General features: G+C 35.4%; 1 protein-coding gene across 3 annotated transcripts in view; it reads left to right on the forward strand.

Annotated features, from left to right (window-relative positions):
• Positions 1–12,961, forward strand: part of SEL1L2 (SEL1L2 adaptor subunit of SYVN1 ubiquitin ligase) — a 65,972-nt gene that overhangs the window by 2,210 nt on the left and 50,801 nt on the right. For all 3 annotated transcript variants that reach the window (XM_059705506.1, XM_059705507.1, XM_059705504.1), the window contains exon 2: positions 873–1,035. In XM_059705506.1, the coding sequence (XP_059561489.1) occupies positions 873–1,035 (163 nt within the window). The remainder of the gene's footprint in view (positions 1–872; positions 1,036–12,961) is intronic.

Below are 12,961 nucleotides of genomic sequence, written 5' to 3' on the forward strand. Positions count from 1 at the left end.
CCACTAATTACAGGAGAAAATTACAGTGCCATAAAACTTTAGAACCAATGCAAAAGTGGTGGTGAAGATGATGATGATGATGATGATGATGATGATGATGATGATGATGATAGCTAAATTTATTGAGTACTTACTCTATACCAGGTGCTATACCAATTACTTCCTATGGATTATTTCATTGAATCTTCCCAGCAACCCTATGAAATAGGTGTTATTATTATCCCTATTCCATAGGCGAGAGAGGCACAGGGAAGTTAAATAACTTGCCCAAAGCTCTGAACTAATAAGTGGTAGAGCCAGGATTTGAACTGAGGCAGTCAGACTCTAGAGCCCTTATAATCATTAGGTTTTGTTTGGTTATTGTTTTTCCATACAGCCCTGACTTTGATCTGATAAGAATATGTTGTGTTATAAAAAATTATTTCAGAATATTAAGGGACTATTGTTCTCATGATAGTAACTTCCTAGAAGTGACAATCAGTTTTGATTATTTTCAATTGATTTTTATTATATTGTTATATATTTCAGAATTTACTTTATAAAACAAATGTTCATAGTGAACTTGGAGTTCACTATCTTAGGACAAGTGCCTCAATTTTTCACTTCACTTGGTATATAAGCTTGGTATATATAATGTATTTTATATATTTCTCCTTTTTACCAGCTTCCCTATTTGTCAGATATATTGAAATTTTAATCTTAGACTAATCTAAGGATAAAACAATCTACTGGTCTAGAGGTGTAATGGACTTTAGCTAAACCATATTGTTAAGAGCAATGACAACTGGGTCCTAGAGAGAAGTATTATGAAAGAGGGAACAGAAAATTTCATTTTTAATTATCAAACTTCTAACCGGATATTCTTGAAACAGAGCCTACATATTCTTTGCCAAAGCAGCTGACCTCGGAAACTTGAAAGCTATGGAGAAAATGGCTGATGCTTTGCTATTTGGAAATTTTGGCATGCAAAACATAACAGCAGCTATCCAATTATATGAGCTGTTGGCCAAAGAAGGATCCTATAAAGCCCAAAATGTGAGTTTTGGAAAAAATAAATCTCAAATAACTACATCCTGAAATAACTATAACATGTAAGAGGAATTGAGCAATAGTCTTCCCACACTACTTTGTGAATCCAGACCTAGGGAGTTACTGCAATGCACAGAATAGTGTAGTGTCAGGGCAGGGAACCAGCAGCAGCCATGGGCAAATCCTTACAGTTACATTAGTGATTTTCAGGAATGGAACAGAACTGTTCTCTACTCCACTTTCCATGTTCATGTGTGTTCTGAGAAAATTTGAGAACTCTGAATTCTTAACATGCGTTTTATATGTAAAGTATATTCACCTGTACAAAGAAATACAGAACTAAATCTATTACCTTGGGATGATGTTTTCCTGGTTTTCACATTTGAAATACTTAATAAGCTATATATATTTACTTTTCTACTTAAAAAATGCATTTCATTTTATTCCAAGGATAACATAAGCATTTCATAGAAAATTTGAAAAAAATTCAAAAAAAAGACCTTCATAAACCAACTACCCTGATTCAACTATTGCATTTTCCCTTGGTTTCTTCCTCTCTGCATCTTCCTTTTTACACCATTCTAATCACAATACAAGTGCATATGTCATTTTGTTTCTGGCTACTTAATGCTATAGCAAAATCATATTTTGTTTCTAGTCTTTTTAGTGAAAATATTTCTTCGTAATTACAAAAGAAATTCATGCTCATTACAAAAAGAAATGTGAGAATACACAAAGTATGAAGAAGGAAGTCAAAGCTGTCTAAAAACTTTCCTCCCAGATACGTGTGTGTGTGTGTGTGTGTGTGTGTGTGTGTGTGTGTGTGTGTGTGTGTTTTGTTTTTTTACCATCCAGTAAATTTCAGAAACTATGCTTTGGAATCAGAAAAACTTAAGTTTGAATCTATACTGCCACTTGCTTATTGTGTAGCTATGTAAGAAAACCTTTTTCCCTTCTTCTGCATGAGAATTTGACCTTCCTTCACTCTAGCTCTGTTTCCCTGGTAATTTGATAGGAGTAAAATGTTAACTGTGTTTCTAGGGAGCATTGCTTATGATTGAAATGATCTCTGATTGGAAAGCTTCCTTTGGACCGGGAGGAACGATGAACTATAAATACCTAACGGTCATAGTGATTCTTACCCTGGACACTATATCTATGGGGTTGTTACATGGGGCATGACATTTTTATGTCAGGGTGGCTCCCACACCCACCCAGTGTTAATATAAGCCCCTGGATCTGAGCCATCATCTAAGGGACCAAAGATGGCTACTGGAATATTGTGGAAACTGCAGGGAAGATTTCCTGACAAGAGGGCCTGGTACTGCCTTCTGAAACTGTGGTTCCTGTGTGATACCCAGCTGAATAGACTGTTGGTAAATGCAGCCTATTGGAGTCTTATGAGTCTTTATGTTTAGTTGAACCAGAAATTGGACCAGAAGACTGTGGGGCAACCTCTCTAATTTTTAACTGTAGTTAAGATAATGATAAAACCCTGGCAACTATCAGTCTGCTCTCTGTGTCTATGAGTCTGTTTCTCTTTTGTTTGTCCATTTACTGTATATTGTTCTCTAGATTCCACATGTAAGTGAAATCATATGATATTTGTCTTTGTCTGATTGACATTTCACTTCCAGAAAATCCTTTAGGTCTATCCATGCTGTTGCAAATGGTAAGATTTCATTTTGTGTGTGGATGAGTCATATTCCATTATATAAATGTAAAGCTTTACAAACTAGCCATGGGAATGTAAAGTATAGCATAGGAAATATAGTCAATAATATTGTAATAACTACATATGATTCCAGGTGGATACTATAAATATCAGGGGGAACATTTGTAAAGTATATGGTTGTCTAACCACTATGGCTATACACCTAAAACTCATACAAAATTAATAGTGAATGTAAATTATAATTTTTAAAAAAACTTCACTGGGTACTGTGTCTGTCTGATTCACTGCTGTATCACTAGCATTTAGCACAGTACTTGGGACAAAAAATATAAATAATTAATTATATACTTATATAATTATATACTTATATAAATAATTATATACTGATATAATTAATTATATATGTATATGTAATTTGTTATATAACAATTAATGATGAATTAATCAATGGAGTTATTGTAGGATTAAAATAATATGTACAGGTACTTAATTCCATGCCTGGAACTTTGTAATCATTCATTATAAAAAAAAGAATATAAATATCACTCCCACTATTATTATTCTAGAATTTTACCTATAACTATGTAGAATTTATTTTTGAAAATGACATCATACTTTAATTGCTGTTTCCTAATTTGCTCTTTATTCACTTAACAATACATCATAGACATCTTCCCATATAAATATATACAGATTAATATCATCATTTTAAATAGCCATATAATTTTAATTAATGTGAGTTGTTGAATACTATTTTTACCCTAGGTAATGTTTTGCAGTTAAATATAAAATAATTATATTTACAAAACAGTAAACAGATTTATAAATGTTATAATAAAATATGAGAGTTATCAAACCTTCTTTCTCCATATTTGGATAACCAAAAATATAAAGTTTCAAGACAGATCAAATTTTATCATCATGTCCACCACTAAAATGATACCACCTCCTAGCCCTTCCAGTGAAGATGGTAGCTTAGGTAAATGCAGTACTCAAATCCTCCCACAACTACATCAGAATTACAATTAAACTATAGAACAACCACCATTCAGATTCTCCTAAAATCTAGCTGAACAGAAGTGCTATATAACTAAGGATATAAAGAAGAAGCCACATTGAGACTGGTAGGAGGGGTGAGATGCAGAATGGGCTAGTCCCACACCCATGTGTGTTGGATAAAAATTATGAGGGCTATCTCAAATGCAGTGGTGCCCCCTGAGAATCAAGGGGTCTTAGCCCCCCACCAGGGCCCCAGCTCAGGGTTCAAGTGCTGGGAAGAGAAGTCCCGATAACTTCTGGCAGTAAAGCCAGCAAACTTTGTGGCTGAGTGAGACGGAGGACTACAGAAGTCCCAGGAAGTTCCTCTTAAAGGGCTGACACACAGACTTATTCCAAGTCACTCACTCAGTTTAGCACTGGGCACCAGGGACATACAGGAAAGGAGGAAGTTTTCTAGCTTTGGGGCAAGAGTTGGTGGTGGTGGTGGGGGGGGCGGGACGGGGGGGGGGGGGGCAGGGGAGCTTTCTCCAAGACAGAAATGGGAGCACAGGCCATTGTTTCTTGTCTGGGCTCTCCCCTCACAGAGCCAGCAGGCAGGCACCATATCTGAGTTTCCATCAACCTGGCTAACACAGTTTGCCCCACCTTGGTGATTCCCTAAGACCCCACCCTACCCAAATTGCAGGCCCAACCCAAGCAATTTAGTGGCTTTTCCATACAAAAAACCTATCACGGCTCATGCTACAGACAGCATTCCTAAAATATTTCAAACAAGTAGCATCTGGCCTCAGCATACTGTGTACCTCTTGCTAAGTAGCCCCAGGCATAGTACTAGTGGTAGCTGGACTTCGTTAACAACTTGGCTTCTCCTGGCCCCATCTCCAGATCACTTTGTAGCTCATGCCAGGTGGCCCCAGGGCAGGACTCGTGTGGTAGCTAACCTTGGCCTGCACCTTTTTGGAGGCCCCAGAACAAGCACACTTAGCAGACAGCTTCAGATCATGCCAAGGCACCACCCTACCTCCTCCACAGGGACACACCACTTGGGCAAACTGAGTAGAGCCCCACTGAAGTGGGTCCTGCTCAGTGGAGTTAGTCCCTACACAGCTGATCCTCCTCAGTGATCATAGCCAGCCCTTGTAACTTATCACCCTGGGGGTAAACCCCTCCCATTGATGTACCAACAGCAATCAAGGCTCAACTACCACAGAGGGGTGTACATATCCCATGCAGGGGGCAAACCAGGACCTACAGGACACCTGGTACACAAGGCCATTCTACCAAACCCAGGAGATGTAGCAGCTCTAATACACAGAAACAAACACAGAGAGGCAGCCAAAATAAGGAAACAAAGAAACATGTCCCAAATGAAAGAACAGAACAAAACTCCAGAAAAAGAACTAAACTAAATGGAGAGAGTTTAAAACACTGGTTATAAGGATGCTTAATAAATTTAAAGGAATAGTAGTTGAACTTAGAACTTAAAGAGATATAAAAACAGAGATGGAAAACATGAAAGGAACCAGTTAGATATGAAGAATGTACCAGCGAGATGAAGAATACATTAGAGGGAATCAGTATTGGAACAGATGAAGCAAAAAATCAAAGTAGAGATTTGGAAGATAAGGAAGCAGAAAACACCCTCAGAACAACAAAAATAAGCAAGAATTTTTAAAAATGAGAATAATATTAGGGGCTTCTGAGACAATTTTAAGCATACCAACATTCTAATCATGAGGGTTCCAGAAAGAGAAGAGAGAGAACAAGAAATTGAAAACCTATGTAAAAAGTAATGATGGAAAACTTCTCTAACCTAGTGAAGGAAATAGACATACATGTTCAAGAAGCTCAGAGATTCCCAAACAAGATAAACCCAAAGAGGCCCACCTCAAGACATGTCATAATTAAAATGTCAAAGGTTAAAGACAAAGAGAATCTTAAAAGCAGCCAGAGAAAAGCAGTTAGTTATCTACAAGGGAGTTCCCATAAGATTGTCACATTATTTCTCAACAAAAATTTTGAAGGCCAGAAGAGATTAGCAAGAAATATTCAGTGATGAAAAGTAAGGACTTACAACCAAGATTTCTCCACCCAGCAAAGCTATCATTAAGAATCAAAGGACAGATAAAGAGCTTCCCAGACAAGAAAAAGCTATAATAATTCTAACAATGATAGATTCCACATAGTCTTCATTTATTTGAGATTTTAATTATAGATGTGTTTCATAGAGGGACTATAGTTATTAGCACTGTGCTACTAATGAAAAATATTTTAGTATCAATCTAATAATCACTTTGATAATTCTAGTATTGCTGTGTAAAGCATTTCATCTTGACGTCAATGCTCTTTTTGTAGTAAGAGTATAGACCAGATCTAAGTTGCTCATTAAGGTTGATTCACACTTTTGTTTGGTAGCAATTTGAGCTAAAATAACGATTTCAGATGCTTTCAAGCCTTGTACCACAATTAATGGAAACTTGCTTAATATTTTTTCTCTTTTAACGATAATGTCTTATGTAACAAGTAAAAGGAAGAATATTTAATTTTTAAATTCTTATTATGGAACCTGAGTAATTAGTTTTGAAATATAATAAAATATTCTCTATGCTTAACTCTTTCCATTCAAATCCCAGATGCTATAACAGCTCCTTAAAAAGCACAGCACAATGGTTGAGTTCAGAATCCAGTCTTATAAACAAATCTAATTTGCAGAGTTCGACCTTTAAAAGCCACTGAAAGTGTCATTGATGTCATCACTATTATGTAGCTTCTCTTTCATCTGGAAGCATTCTTTTCTGGATTAAGATCTTATCAGTCTATAATCCATCTCATTTCATCTCAGCCCTTATCTCAGAAAAAGATCAAATACCAAAACCTGATTATTGTAAATTGTTAGGAGACAATGCCCACGTGTAAAGGAATAAGCCAAAACTGACTACAATCAGCATATCTACTACATTAAGAGCCCATAACATCTTTTGTCTTCCTCTATTGCCTACCATGCTTTAAGGAATGTAAAAAAAAATAGAAAAGAAAGAATGAATGAAAGTTGAACCCTCAAAAATTAATTCAAAATACCCATTGTTACTTTTCTGCTGAAGAGAGAGGGAGTGTCTCTGGAATGGTTCTTTGCAGCTGGTAAAATGATGGTTTTAGTCCTTTATTTCAAGAGTGAGCTTTATACAGAAGTGAGCTCTTCTCCACAGTCACAGGATGGAAATTTAACTCCTACACAACTCACTTCACAATTTCATGACCTCACAATTTCTCAGAAGGATCAGGCCAAAAAGTATGGTAGGCTTTGCACAAAATAATACACTGTTGGTGAAGCATATTTAAAAATACAAGCTCAACTGAATAACACAGTATCTTAATTTTCTGATAAAAACAATCTGGCATTAGCCATTCAACTTAATAGTTGATGAAATATTTGTTTACTATCAAAGTTTCTATGTAAGTAAACCAGATTCTAAATTAAGCAGAATCAAAAATTGCAAGCATTTCAAGAAAAATAAGAATCTAATATTGACTCCATAAAAGGAGCTAATTAAATCATTTTAAATATAAACTTAGAAGGGTTACAGGAGTGCCAGGATTCCAGATGCCTTCCATTACTAATAATAGCCTTTGTGGTCAACTATCCTAACAATGGAGCCTTGGAGACTAAAAAGGAATTGGCTGAATCATACAATTTTTTTTTTTCAGTTTATGGATTAAGTAGATTATACAAATTATACTTATAAACTACAAGTTAGAGCTATAAGCTTTGGGGGAACTGAACTCTATAGTCAATTCCCTAGTTTTAAAAGTAGCATAGTTCTTTGTTCTTGCATGATGTTCTCATGAACTAGATAAAAAAATTAAAATGTGGACTTTGATGAAGGTAAATAGACTGTAGACTAATGGATCGATGCCAATGTAAAAGCAAGTCTCTGGCAGTCTGCCACAGAATTCTGCCTATGACCCTGTGCTCTTCAAATATTTCATCAACAATTGAGTTGGATGGCTAATACCAGACTGTTTTTTAATATAAAGCATGAAAAATAAGGCATATTACCAAAGATATGCATAAGAATGTGGAATGAGCTTGTAAAAATGCTGACAGGAATGATAAAGCTCCAAATGAGTAGAACCTTGAAAAGATTAGAAACACCAAAACAGATTTTATAATTATATTCTGACAAAATACAGTGTTATGACTCTATTAAGAAGAGGAGGGAGGAGAAAAAATGAGAAAGTGATATAGATGACCTGAATAAATATCTGTCAGATAGACAATGTGTGAAATATATAATTTAACAGCAAGTAGTAGCAGCTTATCAGGTGTCACAACAGTGGCAATTATCAGAAGAAAAATGCTAAAATAATTAAAAATTGTTGTTTATGAATAGAATAAGGAGTGACTTAGAAAGGAGTATGGTATTGATGTTTATATTATAAGCCTTCAGAAGTATTAGAATTTTAATTTTTATATACGTATGCATCCATTAGTTTGATGAAGTTATATAAAATGTTAAATTTATATATTAACTCTACCCTCAATAGAAATTGTGTTTAAAATAAAACAAGGATACTTAAGAAATAAAAGCTTAGAATGTACTTTTCTCAAAAGCACCTAAAGCAGAGTGCAAGGAACATCTTTTTGAGCTGAGTTCAAATCTCTTGACCCAATTCAGTTTCATCCCTGGATACTGAGAGAATTTGTAAATGTCACTGCCAACTTGTCAAAGACTAACAAGGGCAGTAAAAAAGCCAAAAACCCTGGAGGCTGGTTGCCAAATTCATCCAAATCACACATAGTGTTGATGAATTTAATGGAAGACTCCCCATCATATTTTCATGATGTTTGTTTATGAAAATCCCATAAAATGAAGCTGTACTATTTGTCAAGCAGCATGGGTTCATTAAGAACAATTTGTATTAAGCAAGCTGTTTTACAGGGTTGCTAAATTGAGAAATGGGAAACTTGTAGTAGAGGTGATAATTCCTTATTTTATCCATTATAAGACACCATTGACTATAAATTATATACTTTTAAAATGTCAGTTATATACTTGTATCATATAAAAGTTGTCAATTAAAGCATAAATCAGTGTTTTCTTATTAGAATTTATGTTTTATTTCTATGTAAAGTTTTGTTTTGGACATTTTAGACATAGATTTTTATCATAGACCAGTATTTGGTTATATAAAAAAGGTAAATATAAGTTAATTAAGGTGTTCCAAAATTCTTCTCATTGATAATCCAATTGAATCAGTTTAAACTTGGAAAACTTAGTTGGTAACTAGCTTTGTCCAACACAATATCATTCTCTGTACCATTAAGAAGATCATTAGGGCCCACCCAGTGTGGCTTAGTGGTTGAGCATTGACCTATGAACCAGGAGGCACAGTTCAGATTCCCGGTCAAGGCACATGTCCGGGTTGTGGTCTCAATCCCCAGCAGGAGGCATGCAGGAGGGAGCTGATCAATGATTTTCTCTCATCATTGATGTTTCTATCTCTCTCTCCCTTCATCTCTGAAATAAATAAAATACATATATTTGTTTTGATAGTTTTCTTAAAGTTTTTAAGAAAAGAATATCTTTAGAGCATGTTCCTCGATTACTTCCAGAATTTCTTCCAAACTACTGACTCATTCTGCACCTGTTAATACTGACTCCAATTTGACTAAATATACTTATTTTTTTCTTCAGTTGAATCACATGTTGCTGGAAGTTCAGTTCCAAGTCAGCAAGAAGTATCTGACAATGTTCAATGTTGAACACCCTAATCATTATATATCATGTTAAATAAATTGGTCACCACAGATTCTCATTGTTTAAGAGTTTCCATCTATTCCTTGGGATTTGTCAGTTTCTCCTGCCTTGAGTTTCAAGGCTTGGCTTGCAGCCATTCATTTTGCACATAAATTAGTAATAGAAAGTAACACAGTTTCATCCACTTTGGGATATCTTCCCTTTTTTAGGAACTTGTAACTACTTTGTTTTGACAAGGCCATGACAGAAATATGGCATCCACAATGTAGTCCAGATTCAGAGAACACACAAGATGGTGATTGTAACCCAAAATATATTGCATGAGGAAGGCAGAATGGGGAATCTTTGTAGAAGAGAACAATTGAGGTACCAGACAGCTGCCCTCAAGTGTCTAAAAGGCAGAGAGTGTTGCAAAAAAGGAAGTGATTTGTAGAGCACCAAATTACTATACAGTTTAAGGCAACAAAGTACTAAGGCAACAACTACTATATAGAGATTAATTTTGCTTAAGTATCTATTAACTTAATGAGCTTCCCACCAACAGAGATGTCCACTTGTATCAGTTGGGATTTTCTGAGTTTCAAGTACAGAGAATACAACCTAACTGGCTTAAGCAAAAGTGGGATTTATTGGCTCATGTAATTGTGAAGTCCAAGTTGTAGCTGCCTTTATAACCTGGATCAAGAGGAAAGAATGAAGATATGAGGACATACTTTCTTGAGCTCTTTGCTTTCTTTTTTTCTATTATGGCTTTATTTTGAGCCAGCTCACCCCATGTGGAAGCAAAGATGGCCAACAACAGCTGTAGATATCCTTCTCCCTTATATCTGAAAGTCTATGTGAGAGAAGCCAGCTTCTTTCCCAATTATTTCATCAAAAGCACTGGGTTAGATCACAAGCCAACCCTGAGTCAATCATTGCATCCAGGGACCTAGAGGGTAGTATGCTAACTAAAATGGGTCAGTCAGAGAAAGATGAATACCATATAATTTGACTTATTTGTGGAATCTAAAGAACAAACAAAACAGAAACAAACTCATAGATAGCAAACAGACTGATGATTGCTGGAAGGGGGTGGAGGGAGTTGGGAGACTGGGTAAAAAGTTGAAGGGATTGATAAGTACAGATTGGTAGTTAAAAAGTAGTCCTCAGAATGTAAAGTACAGCATAGGAAATAAAGTCAATAATTTTGAAATAAACTATGTATAGTATCATGTCTAACCACTATGCTGTATACTGAAACTAAAGCAAAACTGTAATTGAAAAAATAAAAATATATTGAAAAAAGTTATTTGATTGGTTGAGCCAATGTCAGGTGACTTCCCCTGGATTCAGAAAAGAGTGAGAAGCCCATTAGTTCAATGAACCAAATGACAGAGAATTGAAGGTGGTTTCACAAAGAGAATCCAGGAAGACAAAAAAGTATACACTGACTACATCTACATGTAAAATACAAACAAAATTAAAAAGTTAAAATTGAAAAAGTATTTTCAAAAAATAATCACACAAGGGAAAAATGTTTATATATATACATACATACACACACATACATACTAGAGGCCCAGTGCACGAAATTTGTGCACAGGTAGGGTCTCTAGGCCTGCCAGCAATATCAGGGCAATCTGTGGGGTGACCGGCAGGGCGATTGGGGCCCCCGCTCACAGCACACATTAACTCCTGGTCAGTCGAACTCCTGCCCATGGGGACAATTTGCATATAGCCTTTATATATAGGATTTTTTATTGATTTCAGAGAGGAGGGGAGGAGAGAAAGAGAGAGAAATAGAAACATCAGTGGTGAGAGAGAGAATCACTGATTGGCTGCCTCCTGTATGCCTCACACTGGGATCAAGGCCTGCAACCCAGGCATGTGCCCTGACCAGGAATCAAACTGTGAACTTCTGGCTCACAGGTCAAAGCTCAACCACTGAGCCATGCCGGCCGGATGTTAATTTATTTTTTAAAATATAAATGATACTACATTCTCTAACTAGAAGCAATAAAACTAAAAGTTAATGACAAAAAGATAGTTTAAAATTTAGCTTATACATTCTAAGTCTCCTAGTTTATAGCAAATAGAGATAAAAGAGAAACTGAAATGACATATTAAAACTCAACAATGATAATAACACTACTATAAAGTTATGGAATACAGCTAAAGCAGTGGTCAGCAAACTGCGGCTCGCGAGCCACAGCAGCTCTTTGGCCCCTTGAGTATGGCCACGAAGTTTCAATCGCACTGTACGTGTGCACCCACACGGTATTTTGTGGAAGAGCCACACTCAAGGGGCCGCAGTTTGCCAACCACTGAGCTAAAGCCATATGCAGAGAAAAATATACAGCTTTAAATATTTTAATAAACAAGAAACACAAGTTTATATCTCAAAAGCTAAAAGAAAAAACAGCAAAATAACTGTACAAAAGAAAACAGTATTTTAATAATTTTTCAGATAATTGTATATATTCTTCTTTAGTTCCTCACCAAAACTCAACATTTATGATAACTTTTTAAAGGTTAGAGCAATGTGGAATCTGAAATCCTATCAATGGACTTTTCCTACTTCTTAAATTGAAATTGACTGGTCTATCTTGCATTTGAATGGAATTTTTTACTCATATATGATTTCATACATCATACAGTGATCATTTAGAAAATATTGGTTCTCCAAGTTATGCAAATCTTTCAATTTGACAAATTTCATTATATGGTATCATAAGAATCATGTATGCTAATTGCCATTGATATCATCAAAAGTCTTTAATGGGGCTCATAGTATCAGATACAAGTTTTCCAAATTTCAGTTTTTTTTTCTTACAAGCTTAAATTTATGATTGACAAGTACTTTTAATTGTTTTGTTGAAGTACCCAGCTTGCTTTATTCATTTCTAGGAAAATGTCTGCCAATCCGAATGAACATAATCAGTTCATTGTTCCTTCAAGTAAAGATGGTGTTCCATGAAAAAAGTGGCTAGTTCAGCTTGCAACTCAACCATTTCAAGAATTTCTTTTAAATACTCAGCATATTTTACTGTCAGAAGTGCTTTATATCTGCTCATATAGAATATTAAAAAGACATGTATTTCAGAGTTGAGATAATAAAAATAATGCTCTTACTGCCTTATCACAAACATTCTAAAATGAAACTAGCATATTTTCCTGTGAGTGTAATTTATGAAAAATAATAATATAAATGGAGGTTTGGGGCAGTTCCTTGATTCATGCTAACATGCTACCAGTTTTACTTACCATTGCTCTTCAACATTAGTGTTAATGTCACCATGAGAAGAAACACAAATACTATCTTTGAAGTATAAAAATCATTTTGACCTTGAAGACCTGGTGAAAGGACTTGATATTCCAAGTCATTACAAACTATACTTTGATAACTACAGAGTTAGGATATAGGTTTAGTTGAGTGTAACTGAGACCCAAAATAAAATGACTTACACAAAACAGAATTGTATTCTCCCTGCAGTTCAATTTGAGTGGAGAAGGTGGC

Source organism: Myotis daubentonii, chromosome 8 (assembly GCF_963259705.1).
Source record: "Myotis daubentonii chromosome 8, mMyoDau2.1, whole genome shotgun sequence".
Lineage (NCBI taxonomy): Eukaryota > Metazoa > Chordata > Mammalia > Chiroptera > Vespertilionidae > Myotis > Myotis daubentonii.